Consider the following 25610-nt stretch of genomic DNA (forward strand, 5'->3'; position numbering starts at 1 on the left):
TATCTATTACTATTACTTTTACTATTTTAAACATTTACTTTTTTCCCCTTACTGCATTGTCGAGAAGCTGAAACCTATGATTTTTACTCTCTACATACTTGTGTAATGAGATGTAACAATAAAGACACTTGAAACTATGTAAAATATTAATTTGCAAAGTATAACTGGTAAGTTTAGCTGTCGGACAGCATAAATGTTGTGGTGTGGTACAATTAATTATTAAAAGTTTAAATGTAATGGACTAGAAGTATAAAGCAGCAAAAAAATGAAAATATTTCAAAATTGCACATAAGCACAGTACTTTAGAATAGTTAAATTCCTGCACTGCTACAACTGATTTATTTAAGACAACAAAGGAATCGTTTAATAATGTTTGGTAAGTACAGTGGGCCTATGTACACACGAATATCAATTAATTGTAACGTTCATGTATAAATTATGATTATTTCCCAGAATACGTGAACGCAGCATACGGACGGGTATCGTGGAGGGGGGCGGGGCTATGCAAATGAGCGGCGGTTGACTGAATAGATGCTCCCAGCTTCTGTGAGCGGAGCGGGACACTTGCTGTGGAGAGAAGAGAGCCAGAGGACGAAGAGAGAAAAGAGAGAGTGTGGACGCCGCTCCAGAGAGAAACAAACAAACAAACAAAACATATAGATCACTTTCACTCGACCCAGAACATCGCAACATGGCTTCAAAGTGCCCTAAGTGTGACAAGACGGTGTATTTCGGTGAGTATTGTCCGTTTTAATTGGTTCTGGCTGTGGAAATTACTTTTGGCACATGATGGTGACCCCCGCTTGTTAGCCAAAAGATACTCCTGATAAGGGATCGATTGTTTATGTAGGACAACTTGTCTCACATTTTTTGTATTGTTATAGCTGAATTTTAGTTCACGAATTCCATAATTAGTGCCATCATTTATAGATAAAGCAGCTAATGCCCATTCATTGAAAAAAAATGTACATTTCATACGTCCAATTACGCTATATTGACATTTACTTAAAATGCCTACTTTTTAAATGGAGTTCTGAATGTGCACATACAATTTTGACTACTTCTGTGTGTTTTGAACAATATTTAAACCTTCAGGAGGATATTAAATGTATTTATGTAACGTATGTTTGACAGTAGCCTAATATTAGTCCATAAAATTCAATATTGCTTATTTTTTTGTGTGCAATGGTGGGAGACATGTACATTTCTCATATATAGTAAGTGAAGTTCACAGCATTCCTTAGATTAGGCTTTTTTTTTTTTTAGGGAAAGAGTTGCTAGAAATGTAAATGATTCACAGAGTCAAACTTTGGGAAAACTAAAAGCTGGAGAGGCAAAGAGATCAATGTAAACAAAAGCCCTATGAGCAAATATTTCAACAAATTGATAATTAGTTACACACCTAAAATAATCTTGACGTGTGTGAGAGAAGACATGCCCCTGTCTGCACTGTCTTCACAAGTCTGGATGAATGATTTATGTTATTTTGACTCTGATCTGTGCCATTTTTCATTTGTTGTGTTTGGTAAACATCCAAGCTTTGGCAGTTGGCTTTGGAGGGGTATGCTGATGGAAGCCTTTGCCAAGAGTGCAGAAATGCCATATGCTGAGATTGCCCACTCACGGAGGAAAGCAGTAACAATCATGCTGCGTCAGTGGGAAGAAAAAACCTGTAAACATGCATCTTTTTTTTTTTTTTGCATCTCTGTAAACAAAGATGGGAAAACAAAACACCCACTTAAGCAAAGAGCTTTGAGTCACACTCAGTGGCAGCGAGGAAGATGGCATATTATATTTACTATAACAGATGTTTATAGTGGAAGAAATGCACACAGGGAAGAGCAAAAGCAGAGGATTAAAGGAGCTTAGGTCGTGAAGATAAACAAAAATTTAACATGGGTGCATTGAATTTTGAAGGCTGCACATGTTCTTGATAAGTTGAATGTATTTTTAGGAAACATGCTTACTGTACTGTTGAACCCTGAGTAATCCTGTGTTTATGTTTTGCTGCATGCTGGTAACACACACACACACACATACACAAAAAAAAAATCATCCTTCAGCAGGGATCTTTTCTACACTTCACAGCACACATCAGAGCTGTCACGGGGGTCAAAATCAATTATGTGAGTGGATGGAAGTCCTCTTACGTAACAGGAGTGGCAGCGAACATCACAGCTGCTGCTCATCCTGTGGGTCCCCAGAGTCACTGGCATGGAATAATATCTGCGCAAATAAGATGTATTCTTCCTCAAATACAGATTTTTTTATGCATGTCTGAGTATTCATTTGCGGTTGTACTCTTAATTCGCTGCAGCGAATGAGTCACAGCTCCTCAGTGATGCATGTTATATGTTTTTTTTATTTTTTTATGTAACATACTGAGATCCAGCCTAGTGTGAGTTATTTTTGGGTTGGGGTGTGTCTTTTGGGTGGAGAGCGTTCGGGGCAGAGTAGACTGTAAAGATGATGAGGATGATGAACGGCTACAAAGAGGGAAGCATGGCTGCACGCCAGGGAGGACTGGAGAAAGTGACGGGAGGGGTTAATGACATTATTAAAGTTTTAGCCATTGCAAGGGAGGCTGTGAACCATATGACAAGGCATGGGAGAGGTCAGGGAGGGGAGAAATGTTGTATGTGTGTGTGTGTGTGTGTGTGTGTCTGCTGTGCTGCTGCCCACAGTCTGAAGCGTCAACATGATGTCAGTGATAAATTTCAGATACCGTAGAATGAGCTCAGCAGCTCCACCTACATACGTCCTCCACATCCAGCCACTTGGCTTTCAAGAGACACAAGACGTTCTGTTCTGAGGTGAAATTTCAGGTCTGCAGAAACCATTAATGTCAGAAAACAGGCACGAATGAGGTAGCAAAGTGGAAAAAAACACCCTGCTTCTGATCTACATTAGAACATGTGTTATTGATAGAGAAAATTGTCTATTTCCTGTCCCATCTTGCTCCCATTTCTTTTTCTTCTTTGTGGCGGTGGTTCGTGGTGTGCTATATGGAGAGTGGTGACTGGCCCACCCTGCCGTTAACCCACCTGGTCCTCCAGCTGGTGTTGTCAAATATTGGATTTAGTAGGCAAGGCATTCAACGTTTTACTCTCCTCTTTACTCATGTGCAAAACAACGTAATTTCACATGGTGGCGGTGAGCCACAGTCTGAGGAGGAAAATCCTTTTGGTTTCAGGGAAATGTTTTAATTATTATTTTCTGTTAGTTACTCTAATGAACAGCTGTTTAATGTGGTTCCGTTTAATTGCCACTAAAGGCAAATGTTGACTGTTGCTGCTGTTTTTCTCTGTTAAAGTTAAAGTCCCCCTCCTCTCAAAAAACGTGTTTTGCTTCATGTTAACTTCAGTTGGATGTTTGAGCTTCACTGTGCAGAGTTTGACACTAGAAGGCTGTTTTCACTTTCATCTCCTGAACAGGGAAAGTTTCTATGTGCTCACCCAAAATCAAGAGTAGCTACGAGCATGATTTGTAAAATCACAGCTAGTCTGGAAGCCAATCCTGGTCCAGTATTCATCTTACACAAGTGTGATGTGGAAACTTGAAGCCTCAAGTGCACAAACACTGAGAATGGACACCTTATGTCCAGCAGTTCATCTTTAAGTTTTAAAGTTTGAAAACAAAGCGACCATCTCAAGGGGGTTGCTCTGATATTAGATTTTTTTGCTAGGGTTAGCTGAACTCAAATTCCCAGTGGTCACATTGTGGCCTCACATATGTTGCTTCCTGAGATGGTCAGAATACACCAGGGACTATTGGCGGACATGTGACCGGGCCCCAGTGGAAATACATTGTTAGCATGTGAGAGAGAGAGAGAGTCCATGCAGAGCACAACACGGCACGGCTCACTAAATCTCACCAACAAGACCCAAATTCGGCCGAGCGATCCAGCCACAGCTCTTGTGCATGACAAACGGGAGCAGTGCATCTTTGTCCAGCCGAGTGAATAAACGAGGAACTAAATGTGAACTGATGGCGCTCCACTGTGAGTTTCTCTTTCTCCCTTTCATTCACCAGTTCCTCTCACTCTGTCTCTCTTTTCCTCTTCTTCAATCACTTGGTCTTGCCTCAGGCCCTGAATTCCTCTTTTCCTGAACTGCAAGGACTGGGGGAAATGGAGTGAGATGGCCCGCCTTTATTTAAACGGAGACTCTCAAAATGCCTCATGCATTATAATTAGAAACGACATCTCTATTCACACAAGGCTCTTTCTGTCTCCACGCACGTTTGGCCTTCCAGCGAGGCAGAATACCTTCGTCCTCTCAGCCCCGACGATACGGAGCGGTGTGCTGTTTCCCACACACCTCTTTTTATGCCCCTTTTACCCCAGACGTTCACACAATTCCCTTTTTTTTTTTTTGATTCCAGCTCCCTTCTGTCAACACTAGAGTACCCTGTTTTCCACTTTGCTGCCCAGTGGGCTGTGTGAATGTGCCTCGTCAGTTATGTAACATCATTTCTTGAGTCGTTGCCTCCTGCTCGGTGCCATTGCATAACCTGCCAGCTACTGTGCGCCAGTCAATGAGGGTCCTTCTTCTCTGTCTTTTTGAGGCACAAATTTGATCCCCTAATGGAGACGGCATTAAGCTCGGTGCTGAAAGTCAGGCTGCCTCCCCCCCTCTCTCTCCCCCCCCCCAGCACAGGTGAAACCATTCCACCTTGCAGCAGTAAAACTTGTTATGTAACAGCAGAGGCACAGAAAGGATGGTTGTCTGCACTTCATCATCCAAATAATTCATAGTATAAAGTCAAAATCCTTATTAAAATGGGTTTGAAATGAAAATGTTATGATTTTTGGCCAGCATTTTTTTCAGCCAGTCAGTGTCAGAGTGTGCAGCCAGCTAAAGATGTTTCCAAAAAAAAAAAGCTGAAGACCAGATTTTAAGTTTTTAAGCAAAGCAGTTGTGTAACTACAAAAACAGTATTGGATAAAACATAGAAAAGTCATTGATGGTAATCACAAATCAGAAAAAGATCAGATCAGTTCAACCAAAAGGATTATAGAATGAAACGGTTCAGTAGCAAGAAAACTGGAAGGGCAACACACACCCGCAGCGTTTGACACATGTCAAAATACCAGCACTCATTATTCTCAACATAAACTCGCTAACTGGTCGACTCATCAGTTAATGTCACCCAAGAAAAACAGCAGTTCACTCCCTGGATTGGCTACCTTAACTACTTCCTGGTTGCAGATAAATTGACCTTCCAATTGATGAATTGACTAATGGTTGCAGCTCTAGTTCAAAGGAATGAAAACAAATTAGGGCTGTAACTAACTATTATTTTCATTATCGATTAATCTGCCGATTATCTTCTTGATTAATCGATTAGTTGCTTGGTCTATAAAATGTCTGAAAATGGTGAAAAATATCAATCACTGTCTCCCAGAGCCCTCAAATGTCATGTTTAGTCCCATCCAACAGTCCCCAACCCAAAGATATTCAGTTTGTCAAAGGAGACCAGAAAAGAGCAGTCAATCAACTAATTGATTAATCAACTAATCGTTGTGGCTCTAGAACAAACATGTTCCAATTAATTTGAACGCAGCCAACAAGCCTTATTATCTTTTAACCAAAGAACATTTGAAGATTGAACATTTTCTGTGTTTGAACTGTAGTTTGAATTTCAAATAGAGTAACAGCCCGAACCCAAACACAAGGGATTCACTGGAAACGACGCTTACAAGCATTTCATGTACAATATAATAATGCATTAGTTCAGTATTACTGTGTCAGACAACATTGTTGAATCTCTTCTTTAATCTTCTTTATTAAAACAATGTGACTGCTGGATCTTTTGCTCTATTGCGTTTCTCTGAGTGGCCACTCAAGGTGAATTTGCCATCCCCAGTGATCAATACACCTGTCATTTCCAATTTTACCCTGTGACTCGCATTATTAAAATGCCAATACAACCAGTTACCAGAGGTGTTGCCAAATCAACTAGAGGCCCGATGCATAAAACTCTGTGTAGATTCATGACTGAAACTGTGTGTACGCACAAAGCCATAAATATGCAGACGGATCCTTTCCATCAGGTTTCGTCAGGTAAAGCTGTACATACACATGGTTCTGTTTTTATAAATCTCAGTCATTGTGAAACTGGGAGAACGTGCACGAGCCTCATTTCCACTTCCACAATGAGCCATAAATGGATGAAAACATGCCTTGAACCAACGGCTTTGAATGATATCTCAGAAATGACATCATCGATTAGTTTGCGGTGCTCTTATCTTAACCGACTTTACGAGGTGTGACACAACTAAGGATAAGATAGAAAGAATATTAACCGCAAAATGCAACGTTGACTCCTGTGTATATTAAAAGAATGATAAAATGAAACCTTTAATAAATGCACCTTTTGATTGGCATTTTACAAATCTCTGTGTAAACGCAAAAAACAATCACACAATCAGTGCAGCTGGTTGTCAACATAAACAATGTTTTACCAAAAGATTTCGTCTCTCACCTTTTATATTTCACCTAAATCCTCATCACATCACCCTCAGATCGCTTCAGAGAAATGTGTGTATGCTTGATCTGAAAGTTTATGTGCGGGAAGTGGCGTATGCATGGTTTATGTGTGTGCATGCATCGTTTATGCATCTGGCCACCGGGACTGAAATCTTGAGGATTTAAAGTTTAAGCTACTTGAAGCTACTTCCTCCAACACTTTCAAAGGAAACTACTCCACTTGACCAGGCTCTCATGTAGACATGGTCAATTTTATCACGCCACTTTACAAGACTCAGATGATTTCACTCAAAGGAGTCTTAAGCACTGCTACATTTTATGCCTCTGTCATATGATGTCTGCTCCTCAAGGGATGATTATCCAATTACCTCAGGCTAGATCTGAAGGTGCCATTCCACTGATAGATGTGCGCTCCCACTTTTGAAGACATGGTCCACTTCTCTGTAAGCTAGTCATGCAGACTAGATCTTTTTGAAGTCCCTGTAGTAGGGACACAGTGTCCTGACCAGTTAGAGATGCAATGTGGTGAAAGCAAAGCCCAGAGGTTCAGGGAGGGCGAACAAGTCACCGAGGCAGGGAATGTGGAGAGCTGCTTTGCCTGCGGCTTCTCTGGCCAGCGCAGACAGGATGCGAGTTAACTGCAGCCCATTTACGTCAGCCAGCAGGATTCACGAGGTCGGCCTCTTTTTATTCACAGAGGGAGGGGGGGGGGGGAGAGAGAGAGAGAGAGAAAGCCTGGGGAGGAAACCTCGCCTTGGCTTAGGCGACAGACGACCTCCAGACCAAAGTTTTGCTACGGGGTTGCATCAGCCACAAGGAGATCCAGATACATGTTTCCTAGACTCTCTTTAGCATCAGTCCTTTCCCCTGCACAAACACTGTCAGCACCACAGGAAGCTGCAAGCACACATCGACCCTGAACAAATCAATTCTAATGTTCAGCACATCACTACCACGTCAACTCATTTTCAGTTCACTCAGCAGAGGATGTGCTGCAAAACTCAAAAACATCCTTCTCATAAATTGTTTCCTAGTTTTTCAATCTTTCAACATTGTCAATGACGTGCAGTTGTTTGTTTATATACAGGTATTGCACAATAGTGTAGCACTGCAACTAATAGTTATTTTAGTTATCAATTAATTACTTTCTCAATTAATGGTGTAGTCTATAAGATGTCAGTAAATGGTGAAAAATAAGTTCCCATAGTCAAAGGTGAGATCTTGTTTTGTCCACCCAACAGACCAATTTAGGTATTAAATTTATTCATGTGAGAAGCTGAAAGCGACACATTTTTTCCAATTTTTGCTTTCAAAATGACTAAAACTATCAAAATAGGTCAACAAACAAAAATATCAAACATTTCCCCCTCCAGCTTTTCCAATGTGAGGACTCGCTTATTTTCTCTCTTTCATGTGACAGTAAAGTCATGGTCTATCTTTGGATTTGGACTGTTAGACAAAATCTGTGACTGACATTTTTTTTCATATTTTCTGATTGATATATTGATCAAACAACTAATAAAATGAATATTATGTGCATGAATCAATAATGAAAATAACTGTTGCAGCCCTAAATGTATTATTAATCATATAACTTCAAAATTCTTCATTTACTGAAAGTTTCAGCTTCTCCAGTGTGAGAAGTTGTTTTACCTCATACTATATATCATAAACTGACTCCCTTTTGGGTCTTTGTAACAGTTGTTTGACCTTGTAGCAGTAACAGATTTATTGATAATGAAAATAAACATTGGTTTTAGCCCTGTTGGACAGTATTGGCATATTGGCTATAACATCTTATTTCCTTCATAATGCCTCCTAGACTTGAAACTAGTCAAGATGTCGACATAAAAAAGACCAAAGCTGCAAATAAAATAAAGAAATCTGCACCCTAAATCACCTAAAATCAAATATTTAGCAAAATAACCAAACCTTGAGCACATTTTGACCCCAACTCACCACACACACACAATGTGATGAACGTCTAAACCTACTCCTCAGCTGGAAACTTACTTTCAAAGTCAGTTCAATGGGTGAGGTTGAATGCCCCTGTGTGTCTTATTTGAATGGCCATTGTGTTTGAAGTTAAGGAGAAGGTCACAAGTCCTTCAGGGTGTTTGTACTCCAGAGAGTATAATAGTAAGAGGATGCAGAGAAGGAAACACAGGCCGCTTGTTTTTTCCTTACAAACATTTCTTGTGAGCCGGGTTTCTACTGAATGCACCTCCCATGTTTAAGGTCCTGATTTGCCCTTGTTGCCCTCCCCCCCCAGTCAGTCAGTCAGGTGTACGGTGCTTATTAGAACGTGTAGTTATTATCACACTGCTGTGACAAAAACCGAAACACAAAAAAACACCCGCTTGGACTCAGCTGTCACTGATGGATGAAGGGAACGAGAAAGAGGATGGGGAAGAGGGCAGTGTGTGTGTGTGTTTATGAGTGTGTTTCGGTCGGGTTTACTGTAGGATGAGCTGAACAGATGGGTCCAAATTACCAGAGGGTGCAACAGAACAGAATCCGGCCAACCGTGAATTAGAGATACTTACAATAACATTGGTTACATCACGAAGATTACAAACAGACTTACAAACAGGCTCTTTAATCAATTAAGCTAGTGATTTGTCATGTCTGCTTTTTCATAATGGTGAACGCGTCTAGTGTCAGCCTCGTGTCACAAACTCACGGTTACAAATCGCACAGTTGTAAGCCTTTTGATGATCGGTGTTTACCATCATGCTCCGTCGAAGCGTGCTACATTTTTGTACATTTGTCTTAAAGCCGTTAAACATCCGGAAACCGCAGCCTTTACAGTTGATTTTTATCTCGCTGTAAAGGGACGAGTTCCTCTGGCCGCGGCGTTGTCCTCTTTGTCAAACGCATTAGATTTCCCCTCGTTGCACCCTGATCGAATTATTGAGTGATAAGAGAGCACCCATATGAGATTTCACAGCCCAACCCCTTGGCGGACATTCCTGTCGCGCTGTATGCTGGAAGTTCAGCTGTATAAATATTGAGTACCCAGTGCTTTTTTTTGTGCCTTTTTTTAAAGCTCTTGAGCAACAGAAAGGGCACCAGTTTCCTCCTGACCCTGAGGGGGTGAATCCCAGTTCATCCTCAGCTCTGGTGTTTGGGTGCAGCTGCCAATTAAGCAACCGTAATTAAGTCATTTGGAGAAATGGGCCGTTAATGATCCCCCTCTCTGAAGACTGCTTGTTAAAGTTCTGTTGCTTAATGTTCTGTCCAATTACAGTGTGTTTGTACACTATTTACTGCAAGCCTGCTCCCATGCTGCTCCTCTTACAGGCTGAGGGACTCTATATAATTGGTTTCACTCTGAATATGATCTGAAATGTATGTGCATCGTGTAACAGATCAAACAGAATGAATCTAATTATAACCTGCTTGAAGTTCTCTGATGTACCTCTGTCTTTGGAAGCTCTTACCGCTGGAATATCACATGAGTAATTCATTTTCAAAGAAACTCAAAGTGTTTGATGTTTGAATTGGTGTTTTTACTCTTTGCATTAGATGCCTTATGACTCCAATTTCCCTGGAATAAAGTTAGGCCCAAATAGTTATTTCCTTTCATCAAAAAGCATGACTTTCATATCGAATGGTTATGCTTTGACTCCTGATAAATCCTCATTTTATGGACATATATTATGGATAATATGTCCTCAGAACAATACACCTTTCTCTTTGTAGCTATAAAATGTGTTAGCTAGACCCAGTGCTCTGTAAATATGTGAATATGTGAAAGCTTTTTCCATTTAGTGATGTAAAAAGTGCTTAAACCCCTCACTCATGCTTTTAAAACTTAGTTTCGAATGGCACAAACTGCAAAAAAATGAGATGTTTGCCTTTAATTTCATGCCCGTGCAAAGCCAGCGGTGGCACCGACGCTGTCGTAATGCTTTTTTTTTCGTTGGGCGTCGAGTCAATTTCTCTTTGCACGGGAGCCTGTTTGGTAATTCCCTGGCTCCGAAAGGACTCGACTGTGGGTGGTGTGGCACTGCAGAGGTTGTGTAGATGCAGATCAGGTGGTGCAGTGCAGTTCTGGCACTCGTCTCTGCATGAAACTGTGCTCGTGTTGCCGCCTGGTCAGATCATATCTCATCATAAACACAAGCTCAAGCTGATATTCTTTTTTTTTTTTTGGCTTAAGTTGACTGAGAAGTGCACAAATCTAAACGAAATGATGAAAACACTCATATATATATAGTATTCTATTTTTAGCCTCTTCCATTTTATTAAAGATCAGTGATGTGAATCAGGTTTCCTCGAAGCAGGAGTCATCATGGCACTTAGCATAGTGATTTAAACCATATTGACGATGCAATCAGAGAAGCTGAACGCAGACCGAAGAGCTTAACCCTGGAATTAAGCAGCTTACAGCGGTGCAGGTATCATATAGTTATGATGACGACCTCTGACCAGCACTGTTTCAATTTTCCTCCGTCCTGGAGCTCAGTGATCTGCAGTAGCATCATCTGTCCGTCAGTACTTCACATGTTCTTAGAGACACAATGTGACTCAGTTTAGAAATGTCATCAGTGTGAAAAGTCTCACAAATCTGGAGCTTTTCTGGGCAACTCAGAGAAAGCAAATTGCCCAGCACAGGCCCAGTTTACAGCAATTGTACACTTTATATTTGCCACAAACTGTAGCTCCTTAGCTAGTCTAAGCTTTAGGCTAAGCTTAGGCTTCGTTCTTCTTAAAAACAGAAAGTGAATATTTTGTTTTCCACCAGATGGTAAAATCTGTCTTAATCAAAAAGGTGTCTCAGCACATCGTATAGTCACCTGTCGTGGTTGCTCTCTGCTCATCTCACCACTGCTCCATCCAGGCTTTCATAGCTTTAACCAGAACTGGACTTTTTTTTGGCTCCAGTAACTGCCAAGATGGTGGCAAGCAATAAATATCAAAGCAATACCTCATTGTAGCCACCCAGATACTGACGTATCTCGTCATGTGATCAATTTAATTAGTAGATTACAGCCTGAACAGTAGTCACACTCATTTGGCGTTTGCTGTGTGAAGTAGTAACTCTACTTGTTTTTTACTGAAGGTTAATGTTTTGTAATAATTTTTATCAATGTTAGCAGAAGTAGTGGTTTGTTTCAGGCGAGGTGGCCCATCTCCACTATTAAAGACAGCAAGAAACCTGAATTTAGGGCTGGAACTGATGATTATTTGACATAGTTGATGACAAAGAAAAGCATTAAATCATCACATATAAGGAACCAAAAACAGGAAAAACAGGACTTACAGCAATTCTAGACATATCTATAACAGACAGGAGTTACAGATGAGATAAATTACCACTCTCTCTAACGCAGCTCCACTGTTTACATTAAATCACAGGGGAATCCTCGGTTGTTTGTTTGTTTGTTTTTTGAGCGAGGCAAATTGCAGGGTGTCGTGAGAGAAATTAGATTGGCTAAAAGGATTTTGGCGTATCCTCATCAATGTTGACGATGTAAATGTGAATATCCGGTGCGACTTCCCCTCCCTGTAAGAAGATCTCGATTGTTTACACAAGTGGGTGCATTTACCTTCACGTCGTTGCCATAACGAGTTAAGGGAAGACGCGGTGACATTTCACTCGCTTAATTTGTGCCCACACGTTTCCTATTTTAAGAGACGAAGAGCTGAATGTGTTCGTCCTTTGATTCATTCATTATATAATTCTCTTGTGGTGTTAATTTTCTTTTTTTTTTTTATTGAATTCATGTAATAGTGTCGACCCAAATGCATGTTTTTTCTGGCTTTATTTCAGTGGTCGTGGCTATATGAAGGATAATAAGGATAGAGGCTGGCTCGGAGCTGGGGGTATAAACATCTGGGCCAGATACAGATCCCCCTCCACCTCCCCCACTCTATAACTCCCACAACACATAATACAGACAGACAGGCTCACCCCTCTTACAATAACAACTGCCCTTTAAAAGAGGGAGCAGTTAAACAGTGGACTTTGTTACTACACATAGACACAGTCATCTACAGAGGAATGAGGACACACTGGTGAGGCTCTGACGTCTTGTTTCCATTCATGCTCTAACTTTTCAAATCTGTCCGGAGGTGTGTTTCTGAGTCTCACACACACACACACACACACACACGTACACACTGAAAACAACAATGAGGACACACTGGCAGGGTTCCTCTTTTCCATTTATCTAGTCTGTTTTTCAACACTGTAGAGGTGTTGGGAGGTATATGGCTATCTTCAGATTTAGATGTGAATAAATCACACACACTCACACTCAGAAGACAGTTTAATCCCCTTCTGGTTCCTTTCATACTGTCTTCAAACATTGTCTAAAGGTTTTATAAGGGTTTGTGATGATTCTCTAATTCAAGATGAGGTAGAAAAGGTCACATTTTATGAAGGAAATGACACTAGATGGAGGTTGAAATGTCTTAAAATGTTAATTCCCTGCTTCTATGAAGCACTTAAAGTAGTTGAAGAGTGAAAGTTACAGCGTTGAAAGAACTGTTAAAAGTGCTGAAAGCAGTTGAACTGTCAGTTAAAGTGGAAATAGACAACTTTTTTTGCTTTAACTCATCATTGTGAAGTAAATGTTGATTGCACAGTTTAATGGCTATAGATTAATGACACCATCTGCCTTTTAGATGGGTTCTCTATAAGCCTATTATCATAGTGAAATGCAGTTCTTTCTGCCACCAGCTATGATTTCCCGGGAAAATGAAGGCTCGATTTACTGCACAAAGGAAATGCGTCAACCATTGAGCCAAAAAAGAGGAAGAGAATAGCGTTTTTTTTGTTTTGTTTTTTTTTAAATGGTGGCTATCGGTAGCTATATTTCAAAATAATCTGTTAGGTAGCCAACCTCTTTCTATTGTCTTAATGTGGAATATTGCACATGCAAATCTGATGACACACCACTTATATCCGCATACACTATATTTACAACCCTACAGCCATATGATACTGGATAAGTATCCAGTCAGGCTGCTGATCTACTCTCTTCAAATGAAAACTGAACAAACAGTGATGATGTTATCACCGTCTCCGTTGCGCAGTTTCTTTCATTTTGTAAAACACAAACATGCAACCAACCCAGCTTGCTTTTTTCAACATATACTAAAGAATTTATATCTGCTTTCATGTCTCCATTATAGACTGAATGAATGAACAAGCTAATGTTTTCTTCTAACGTTACTCCCACCTCCCCCCCGACACCAACCCCCCGCTGTAGTTACTTGTTTGTGCAAAGCAATAACGTCGAAAAAGTTGTCTGTTCCCACTTTAAAGCGTAAGAGATTAAAGTGGTTGAAACATCAGTTGAGCTGTAAACAACAAAAGCAATTTAATTTAGTGCCAGAGACAGTTGAACTGTCTGATAATTGAAGTGTCAGTTGGTGCGTAAGCAGTGACACGAAACAGCGTGTTATAGGTTTAGACACACACAAGCTACTGATCCCACTCATATATTTCCTTTTAACTCTTAACGATGGTGTCTGGAGGTTTTTGTGGTCGTCCTCTGATCTGATTTAAGAGCAGATTATTGAGCAACAGAGTAATTTATTGCAGGCTTTTTTTTATCCTGAATAACAGTATCTTTAAGAGTGATTTAACATTTCCGGCTGTGTCTTCTGGTCAAGTCAGCATTCCTCCGCTGTGTTGTGTTGATGGGAGGTCTCCCCCCACACACACACCACACCCCAGCTATTCTCCAGGGCCTTGTTGTTGGCCATTTGTCTCAGTGTTGTAATTGACAGGGAGAACTGACAATGAGACTGATTGCAGAGTAAACAGAAACCTCTGCAGGGAGTAGTCGGATCCCATAAAGTCATCCTGAGAAAACTCTTCCACTTGATACCCATAAGATAATTTTTGTTGTGTCTGTTTGGATATGTTAGACATTGCTCATGCTAAATTGGCCATCTCTTACGCTTGTTTTTGCAGCTGAAAATGTTAAAAATGTTATAGTCTGGTGCATCTAGGGTCCAACTTACACTATGAGTCAGGGAAAATACTTCCCTACTTGACATATGTCCATTTTTATAATGAACTTCTGAATTAATTTGAACCTGTTAAATACATGTTTTCCGGTTTTTCTTTTGTTTTTTTTAGACAAAATATTTCCTCGCTGTTGAGCAACTGACTCTCAAAATCTCTGACGTCTGAAATAATTAGCTTCCAGGAATGCGACACTGACGCAGGAATGTCACAAAACATCTACAGGTTATGGTACCTATGGAGGGACGAAGAACAGGAGGAAGTAATCGTCTGTATGTCCACATACATACTCTTGTTTGTGTGTGTTTTTGACTGAGGTTATGTAGGAAACAGACTCAAGTATCCGGTTATTTGTGCCCTGCCTTGATAAGAGAAGGTGTTTCCTCTGCTGCCTGCACGACTCCTCAGGGTCCATTGTGTGGAAGTGGAGGACATTTATTATTGGAAAGGGTATAATTAGGGTCCTTTGCTTGTCTGGGAGGGAGGGCTGGGAGACGCAAAGGAAAGGGGGACGGAAATGGGGTTGAGGGGCCGTCTGAAGCAGGATGGGTATACTGTAAACTGGGGGGGATGGGTGTGTGTGTGTCCATGTTTGGAGGGGTTACACAAAAGGATCTGGGTTACATGTGACCACCCCCTGCTGTTACAGCTGGACTGGGACTCGCGCCACTGTCTGTCGATCTCGCAATGACATCACCGCAACATCCTGTGTGGTACACAGGCATTCCCAGTATCCCCGCCTCCCCCTCCCCCCCCCTCCCTCCCAGAAAACAATCCTTCAGTTGGCATGATGACAGGATTTCCATCGGGGCACAGAAGTACAGTACAAGCTGATTGTTATTCTGTAGAGTGAAGCAATGAGGGACGTAATTCCTCTCCGCCACGTGCGATTGAACGTCACATTATAACGCATACAAAGCTCAACACGATAGAGAAAAATAAAGGCTGTTGTTCGCAGAAATGTATACGATTCGCTGCTCGACGTGAATGTTTGCACTCACCCGGATCCCCTCTTCTTCTCTCTCTTCTCTCTCTCTCTTTTGTCTTTCATGTGCAGCTGAGAAGGTGTCATCACTGGGGAAGGACTGGCACAAGTTGTGTCTGAAGTGTGACCGTTGCAACAAGCTGCTCAACGCCGGAGGCCACGCTGAGGTCAGTAACACGCCATGCGCCCAGCACCAACCGTAACAGCACAACACTGTCCCCGTTTGCTGAAATCATGCATGTGATACTGAACAAGTTTGAGTGAAATATTTTACTTTCTACTCCACTACATTCATTTATTTCAAAGCTTTAGTTACTGGTTATTCATCAGATTAAGATTTTACATGTAAAACATGTGATGCATTTATAAAGTAGGATGTATTGTTATGGAATAAACTGCAAGAGGTTGTTCAAATTAAATTAAAACTGTTAAAATGCTCCTTAGGCATCAATGCATCAGTAAAAATATTTCAATTATATATTTGTATGAGAAATATAACAGTCTGAATGGTGCCGTTCTGCAACATGAGTACTTTTGATATTTAAGTACATTTTGCTGATAATAGTAAGAAATTGACTGGGAGACTTTAACTTGTACTGGTATTTTTATTTAAACATTTAAGACATCTATTAGCTGTTTCATCTATACAGTTTCCCAAGGTAACGTCCTCAAATGACTGGTTGTGTTTGCACCAACAGTTCAGATCAAATTTACAGTAATGTACAAGTTCTGCTTCTTGCTTAAAGGCACGTCAGCAGAGGTTTAAATACACGCTTTCTGGTTTGAGGGACAATCTTCCTATTCACAATGTAATTGAATGCTGTAATTCTAAAGGAAGAGCCATGATGACATGTGGGTTTTCATTGCTTGTATAGCTCTGTGAGTGGAGCGCATCACTACCACCGCCTGAGGTGGGGGTTTTACTTTGCATTGAGGCCGTTCATTCTAACCTTATATGCACTCAGTGGCTAAAAACGTCCACCAAATAGCTTATTATGTTATGATTCTTTGAATTGACTTCATGGACCAAAGTTTTTCTCTTTTCCTCCTTTTTTTTAGGAATTATGTTGTTTTTCTTTTTAAAATATCAGTAAAGTAGTGTTACAGGAGCATTGATCATACAGGGTCAAAGGTCTATAACCCCCAGTGCCATTGCTTTTTTTCCCAGTTCATTGACTGCCATTGTGAAATCTGTGCAGCGTGTGCTTCTTAGCCATGTATGGACTTATTGACAAACTTTTTCTCCAGTTTGTTTACTTCTCCTTCTCTGTTTCATGAAAAATCTCTTGACATATATCCAATATATGCCAAGTTAAATTACAGAGTACATACCTGGGAGGGATTGCAGTATTGTGGTGGAAGAGGGTCTCATCAAGTGTACATTTTGTGCAGGAAATTGCTGAGCGCATGTCCTTTTCCTGACATGTTGTGTGCCCGGTTGCATCTGTTAATATGGCTTGTCCTCATGGGAATTTTAACCCTGTTAGCGCTACAGGATGACTCGCTTTCAGGTCATTTTACGCAATCAGACTGCAGTATATCATGTCTGGACTGAACTGTGGTCCTCAAAGCAGCGTAGCTCACTATCTGGCACCTTCACCCTGGGGATGTCCTTATCTTGGCCTTTTTGTTTTGCCTGTCATGACCCAGCCAACGATTCAATTCTCACCCTCTCAGCACATGGACGAATATCACACACACACACACACACACACACACACACACACACACACACACACACACACACACACACACAGGCACATTTCTCTGAGTCTCCTGCTCCTCTCTCTGCACAAGGAGGATGTGATCTCAGCGTCTTTGTACACAAAAAGCTATTTCCCTGCAGACCTCAAAGGATGCTGCTGTGCTGTTTAATCTCTGCGTGATTACAGCAATGTAGTCACACAATCTCTCAGAGGCCCGCGCGCTCTCTCTCTCTCTCTCTCTCTCAGCCCACCTTCCTCTTCTCCCTCTCCGTCCTCTCTCCATGGACAACATCCAAATCCCGCCCCGGGCTGCAGTGCAATGGCATGACTTTAGTAGGGAAAAAACTGAGCGCTCGATCATCGTCATGGAAACAGAAAAAGGCTGAGAGAAGTTGCGTTTTAAAAAAAAAAAAAAAAAAATGAAGGAATGTTGAAGGACTGTGGGATCGTTGGGGAGGGTGTTTGATGTTATCCCGGCCCGGTATGCAAAAGGTTATGAACCTCAGAGCAGCAGTTCTTTAAAAGGAGTCGGGAGGGCGGGATGAAGCCCAGTGTGGCCTGTGGTCTGTGGGCCAAAGGAGGGCAGCAGCTTCCTGAGGCTGATGGCAGAGCGCCAGGCTGGAAAAGACAAGGTGACAAGTTCTTTACTGTTGACCCTAATAGATCATGGCTGTGTTAACCCTTAACGTCAGAAATCTCACCCCGTTGTCTTAAATTTAAGAGTTTCACAGCTTACTGACTGACTGCATGATAACTTTATATTTCCTGTTTCAATCACTCAAACCATAATGGGAAGTAAAAATACTAAAATTCAAAACATATTAATCACAAATGAAAATAAGACACACAAGATTTTTTTGTCAGGTCCACTGAAGAGCTTTTTCCAGACCTTTCAACCACCTACCTCAGTCTTCACCCCCTGATGAAGACTGTGAGGCAGCTAAATAAACTTTTTTTGCAAATCTCCACACTTTTTATTTACCCTATCACTACATTTTTTGGTGTCACTAAGACATGAGACACGTTTTCTCAGTTCATTCATATACTGATTATGGCTGCAACCAATGATTATTTACGGTTATCGATTAATGGTCCATAAAATGTTGGGGAAAAATAGTATAATCCCCGTTATAACTTCTTAGAGGTCAAGGTAGCATCTTCAAATCTACAAATGTCTTGTTTTGTCCAATCAACAGCCAAAAATCCAAAGATTTTCATTGCACTGTCATGTATGACAGTGCATCTTCAAATCCTCACATTTAAGAAGCTGTAGCCAGCTAATGTTTGGCTTTTATGCTTAATGAATGACTTAAATGATTATTCGATTATCAAAATAGTTGACGGTTAATTTTCTGTCAACTAAACAATTAGTCATTACAGCTCTAATACTGATATTGTTGTGTGGAAAACCTTTGGACCTAAAGACAACAAAGTCAAAATGAGCGTAACCTGTTGTTTCACTAAAAGTGTTTCCAACCCTGGGGTCAGGACCCCTCTCAGGGGGTCCCAAGATAAATCTGAGGGGTCAGAAGATGATTATGAAAATAAGTTTTTTTTATCGTGAAACACTGGATACATTGACTTCTTCATGTCTCTAAAAAATCTTTCAAAAGGTTACCATCGAGAGAGGGGAAAAACACTCTTAAGTTAAACTGTCCAGCTTAATGCCGTAGCCTGTGCACTGTACCACATACATGTTAACTAATGGCATCTCTGAACAGCCTTAACTATCCTGAAAATAGCTAACAGCTAAGTGTGCCAAAAGCCTATAAATAAAGGAAGTGAAAAGCAGAACAAAAACAACCAGGGATTCAAAGTTAATCCACCATCATTTCAGTGTCTCATGCGTGGACAAACCAGCACAGCAGGTTGAAGTATTGGGGCTTAAAATGAGGATGAGGAAGGGTGCAAGTAAGGAAAGAAAAGACGAAGAAGAATACATATAGATAGATGGTTTTAAATGTCAGGATGTGGGAAGTGGACTGCTGGGAAGAGAGTGGGCTGTGCAGTGATGGATAATCCATTTTTAGGGTCCCTCTGCAGCTGAGGTTTCTGTCTCGCAGACTGCTAACAGACCACTCAGTTCACTTGACAATGAAGCCCTGTGTGTCCTGTCCTGAGAAAGCCATCAGTACTTAGTCACGGCCTTGCATCGGCGTCCAGACCCTCACGGATCTCATAAATGTCAAACAGGAAGTGAGAAAGGAGTGCGTGGCTTCTTTAACAGTAGCTGATCCTGTCATGGCTAATGCATTATTAAAGGTGAGAGAACAATCCTTTTTTCAGCCACACCGTCTTCTCAGGAAAAAGGAGCTCGTGTGGCCAAAGCAGAGAGGATTGTGGGTAGCATGTCCCTTGATTAACGCCAGTTTTTTGCCTCGCCACCCAGGGCCTGGCGTCTTGCCCGTGGCATCGGTGCTTTCGGTTCTTCTCATCTATGGGCATTGGGCTCTGGACCAGTGGGCACCCTGGCCCTCTGCCTTGTTCTCCAACTAAAGCTGATCACATGCTCCTGCATGACCGCTGCATTCCCAGCATGCATCAGCAACAAGCCATCTATGTCTCAGACTTGGGTTTTTTCCCCTTCAAGTGGAAACACAGACAGTCACGCATGTACAGACACGTCGGCTGTGCTGAAGCCTGGCGCTGGATTCATCAACAGAGTCCTGTTTCTTGGATACTGCCGCTGTCATTATTATGTGTTGAATGAACCTGTGACAGTGACATCATCAGGCAGCTGCAAAGGCTTGTTTCCGTTTTTGGACATAGTCCATCCGTCTCTTCTATTCACAAAATAAAAGATCAAAGCCAAAATTCAATTTAAAAAATGCGTAGCAACATTATGTTGACATAAAAATATGTCATGGTTGAATTTACCATTCTGCATCATCAGGGTTTTTTTTTTATCTTTACATGGTTATGTCAATGTATATATAGACTCATACAAAAATAACCCCTCTCAATCATCACTTATGACCCACTAGAAGTGTGTGGCAGTGTATTTATCTACAGAGACCCTTCCCTCTGCCTGGATTTTCTTATGATTTCTCTGTGTTCGGGACGTTTCTGGGCTGCAACCTTTTGGCAGTGGGTGTATAGCCCCCTGCCAATAACAGCGCACAGGGTATGAGTGTATAAAAACGTAGCGACCAGGTGCCAGATCATCAGCACGCATCCAAGAGGGAAGCTACAAAATGGCGGACACAGCGCCGATTGTTCAACAGTTGTTTGATGAATTGCTTGTACTGTCTCCCTTATTACTGGATTTTGTTGTCCTCTGCGGACTCTGCAGCAGACTGCTGTCTGCTCTGTGTGTGTGTGCGTGGGTGCGTGTGTGTGTGTGTGTGTGTGTGTGTGTCTGTGTGTGTGTGTGTGTGTGTGTGTGTGTGTGTGTGTGTGTCTGTGTGTGTCTGTGTGCGTGCGTGCGTGTGTGTGTGTGTGGAGCTCAGCCCCGTCTTCGTGCATACAGGCACAGAGAGCAGAGGAGAGAGACGTTGAGCCGGGGAGGAGGGACCAACTGTGAATGTTGTGTTTACAAACAGTAACCGACAAATCCTGCATAGTATGCCTTTAAATCTGTATGTTATGGTTTTTTTTTCTGTGTCTCCCACAGCACGATGGAAGGCCCTACTGCCACAAACCGTGCTATGCTGCCCTCTTTGGACCAAAAGGTGTAGTACATGTGATTTTGTTCAACACAAACTGCTTCACATTCTCATTTTTACAACATATATCAACATTAAAATGGAGTTTTCAAGCTATTCAGACATTAAAAGAAGTAAGTAGAAGATTTTATCAGTGCCATATGGACAGGAAATCACATAAATCTTTCCTTTTTAGTTGCAGTTATTCACTTTTCTCCCTTACCTTGCCAGGTGTGAACATCGGTGGAGCCGGTTCTTATGTGTATGATACTCCAGCCAACAACAACCCGTCTCCTACGAGTGTGGATTCAGCCCCCAGAGCTGAGGAGAAGAGAACGTTTGCACCCAAGGCACCATCAAAAGGTAAATGAGAAACATGTGCACGTATTCGTCCAGAACTATTGACTGTATACTGTACATTGTGGATCTATCAGCAAGTGTTGGTGCGAGAAAACATCTCGACAGAGCCGCTGTCCTTGCAGATTTGGGTGTTTTTCAAGAAGCTGGTGCTGACTCAGTGATAAGGACATCAATACAAACAAAGTCTCCCGGGGCTTGTGGGGGAGTTTCTCAGAATCGTTAGATAAGGATTTCCCAGGACACCCACCATATCAGCAGGAACAAAAAAAATCATTTTAACGACTGTTTTTGCTCAATTAATCTCCGCTGGACAGTTTTCAGTTAATGGCAGTTTTCCAGCCACTTGGTTGCTCAAGCCATCAATGATTTAAGATTTGCTTTTTGGCTCCACCTGCAGTTCCCAGCACAGAACTACACGTACGCTGAACATCCATTGGCTCCCATGATTGGCTCCTGTTGGTGGGAGTGAATTGTAAATCTCTTACCTTGGCAATCAAAGTATCTAATTTGGCAAGTTTAGCCCCAATAATTCCCTCATGAAACATATAAAAACTGTTTAGCACTTGGCTCAGTTTTATTTCTGTGTCTCCACATCATCATCAGCACACTCAATTTCACACTTAACTGAAAAGATTAGCAACCATTTATCGAACCATTTTCCTTTACTTGCCATCATGCGCAACCTTTTTCCCTCTCCTGTATCATAATGTGTCGGTAAATGTGTCGACAGCTGGCAGCATCACCACTTTTTCCGGAGAGGCCAACCTGTGTCCCAGATGCAACAAGAAGGTGTATTTTGGTAAGTAGTTCCACACTTCCAGGAAACAAGGTGAGGGGGGAAAAAAAGGTTGGAGTAAGAAGTGTGAACCTGCGAAGTGGTTGCTACGGTGTCTCACAGTTGTGTCTGTGTGTGTGTGTGTGTGTGTGTGTGTGTAACACAGCTGAAAAGGTGACATCACTGGGCAAGGACTGGCATCGGCCCTGCCTGCGCTGTGAGAGGTGCAGCAAGACTTTGGCGCCTGGCAGTCATGCAGAGGTGAGGAAAAAAGAGGCATATTTAGGAGGAGAAAATAACATAGAAAGGTGAAAAAAAAGGAAACAGTTGCAAAAATTTGATTAAAAAGGGCAAGAAGGTTGAAAATAAATGTTAAGACAGACCAAAAAAACACAAAAACAAAAGAAATGCAAGCTGAAAGAGAATGTTTTTATCGTGTTAATGGTTGTATTTTCTCCATTACAGCATGACGGCCAGCCTTACTGCCACAAACCCTGCTATGCTGTTCTCTTCGGGCCCAAAGGTAACCGCTAGGGGGTGCTGTCAACCCACCAATTATCAGCTACACTTGAAACACAATGTTGTTTGTCTGAGCACTCGCAAACAACTGCAGATCTTGCACAACATTAAGTGTTACTCAAGAGTCATTTCATCATAACATTGTGTTTATCACAGCAGCTTCGTGAGCCTATGGGCGACCATCCAGAAAACAGTTTTTTGCATCTTGTCCTGCTCATGTTGCACCTGCTCTTGCCCTCTCTTTTAAACCCCCTGACACCCTCTACTGTCCCTGTGGTTTTTCCAGGCGTGAACACTGGTGGTGTGGGCAGCTACATCTATGACAAGGAGCCCAGTGCAGTTACCGAGCCTTGAACCCTTTGTCCTCCCCTCAGCCTCATCCCTCTCTACACAACACTGACCATCAGCCACAGTATTATTTGTAGACTTTCTCTCTCTCTCTCTCTCTCTCTCTCCATCCTTCCTGTGCGTTCACACCTGAGACAACCAGCCTTCTGCTCCAGATCCTCTCCTCAGTCTCTGCTCTTCTCCTTTATCCTGACCCGCTCCCAGAAGTCCCCGGATCAGACTTAGTGCCACGAGGAATGATTCATTGATTACAAATGCTGCCGAGACATGTGTTATACGTATTTGCTCCAGGAGAGCCCTCAGCACAAGCACACACAGTTGTTGTTCTGCATCCTGCATTCCCACATGATTGCTATAGTTATTGCACTATGAATTTAAAATATTTCAACATTTTTGCCACGTTTACACATTTATAAATGTATGTGAGCATATTACAAGTCACCACAGTCAAATATTAAAGTCTTATATTGCAGTTTTTGTACCCAGGATTGAAGATGTCAAGTTTTTGAGATGATGTATTGGTATGCTTTATATAAAAAAGAAAGATGGATAGTGATTCTCAGGTGTGGAAAGCTGCATTTTGAGTGGAGGTGCAGTGCGTTGACTGTGATGTGCTGACAGGCAGAGGAATTTCATTTCGAAGGCTGCTGCACACACAGGTGGTGCTCAGGAGCACATTGCCAATAAATCTGTATTTTTTTCAAATGCCATATTTACGGTTTGGCTACCTGACAACATTCCTTATGTTTTTTTTGTTTTTAAAAAAAAAATCAGATTCTGTTCAACATATTGTATAAAGATTGTTGCAGGTGGGACAACGGATGTCTGAGCCGACTGTGACATTTTCAGCACATCCATGAGGCTGTATTAAAATATGAATTTGTTTTACTTTTGAGCGTTATGTTTATAACCTGTTTTACATCAGAATCTGGATAATAAGATATTACAATGTCTAATAAATAACACAAACTTGTCCCGGTTATAAATAATATATTTTTTAGATTGAATCATTCTAAGAGGCAGAATGTGGGTGATGATTTGGGAAAGGAGGGCTATGATTTGTCAGGGGTCAAACATGTATTTATTACTCTGTTAATAAAGTCTGTTAAAGTTCATCAGCCATTGTACTGACAGATTATGAATGAGGTAAAAAAATGAGGCGATGTAAGCTGTATAATTCTCTATGATGAAGATTTTTATCATTATTTTCAAATAAATAACCCTGCTGTTATTTTCCAAGAGACGACGCGCTATTTGAAGTATTATATTGTTTTGCCGTTAGCAAATACAGTAGCTTAGCTTGTAGAAACAGAGATGAGACAAGTCATTCTGTAAGAATGTGCGTTCTAGTATTATTGTATGATTGTTACTGTGTTTGTTTATTATCTATTGTACATCGTAGGGCTGTAGACACGGCAGGGCTCACTGTAGAACTGAAACTCTGCACTTCAACCCTGCTGCATTTGTCTTTTTAATCCCATGAATAAATATTTTAGAAACTCTTCCATCTCTGTTGCTATAATTTTGTTTTTGACAGATTTTCTGTTTACGAATTGCAATAAATCAACACTACAAGTGGCGTAAGTTTGTGGATTTGTCGTCAGATTAATTACCATTTATTTGTTTGACAGAAATTAAAGTTGAAATAAAGTTTTTTTTTGAATATTATGTGTCACTACACACATTAGACCTGTATTCAAGTTCAAGTTTGACTCCTTAAGTAATAAAACCTATTTGTAGCAGTGTCCTGAACATTATCTTATGACTGGGAGGTCACCAGCAAGGAAATGATTGTGTCATGTTCCCTTTAGAAATTATACCAACACACCCTGTAGTAAAACAGCCAATACACAAAGGTGTAGTAGCTGTTTTAATGGTACGCAGCGATGACTGCACTGGCCACGAGCAGCAAGCTTTCCCTGAATGAATCACAGTTAAGTAAACTCGGTCCTCTCAGGTCAGCCTTAACTGTCACAACTGTTATGCAGAATATTTTATGATGCAGAAAAGCACCATTATATAATCTGTGCTGCACGTGGGGAAGCTTTAAAGTTACATGAGGTGTTCCTCAGTAGTTTACTCAAGTGTAAACTTGGGTGTTTTCACAGCAAAACTATGTATATTTGGTGTTGACAGATATCAGAGACAGAATACAACATATGACATACATTAAGAGGTTGGACAAAATAATGGGACTCAAATAACCTTACAATGTAATGTAATCCCCATACAGTACCCCACATTAGCTACTGTTTTGATGTTTCATAATCTCTTGATAATTTCCTAAACTGTTTTCTAGAGAAAGCTGTTAAATTTAGTATAAATTACAGAGGAAAACAGAAATAATGTTATGACAGTACAAATGAGACAGTTGTAAATATCAACTTATTTATAAGTTTTTAAGAAACAACCTGGAAATTATATAATAGTTCTGTTATGCTAAGTTTATAAAGGAGGAATTTCCCTTAAAGAGCTGCTGTTAATGGATAGAAACACAAACAAAGGTCAATTTAAAACATAAAGTAAATAATAATTTATTATTGGAAACTTAATACTCCATAACGCTTTCATTGTATGATGATAGCATACAACTTCTCAGAAAAAAAAGCTAATTTTTACATTTTTAGGTGACCTGATGTGCACTGAATAAAACCTCTCTAGCTTACGGCAGCAATTAATTGTAATTAATTAACTGAAAATGTACAAATTGGACATTGAAATGCCTTGTAGCAGGAAATTAGTCATTTATGGCAACCTTCCTATGACTTTACACTTCTATATCACTTTCTTTCTGG

General features: G+C 41.0%; 1 protein-coding gene across 1 annotated transcript; it reads left to right on the forward strand.

Annotated features, from left to right (window-relative positions):
* The first annotated feature begins 540 nt into the window (after nucleotides 1-540).
* crip2 (cysteine-rich protein 2) lies at nucleotides 541-24322 on the forward strand. Its single transcript, XM_042387863.1, has 8 exons — nucleotides 541-734; nucleotides 15536-15630; nucleotides 20783-20840; nucleotides 21045-21176; nucleotides 21904-21972; nucleotides 22115-22209; nucleotides 22414-22471; nucleotides 22754-24322. The coding sequence occupies exons 1-8, from the start codon at nucleotides 692-694 to the stop codon at nucleotides 22819-22821; spliced, it is 618 nt and encodes a 205-aa protein (XP_042243797.1). The 5' UTR covers nucleotides 541-691; the 3' UTR covers nucleotides 22822-24322.
* Nucleotides 24323-25610: the final 1288 nt, after the last annotated feature.

The sequence above is a fragment of the Thunnus maccoyii genome, chromosome 16 (assembly GCF_910596095.1).
Source record: "Thunnus maccoyii chromosome 16, fThuMac1.1, whole genome shotgun sequence".
NCBI lineage: Eukaryota > Metazoa > Chordata > Actinopteri > Scombriformes > Scombridae > Thunnus > Thunnus maccoyii.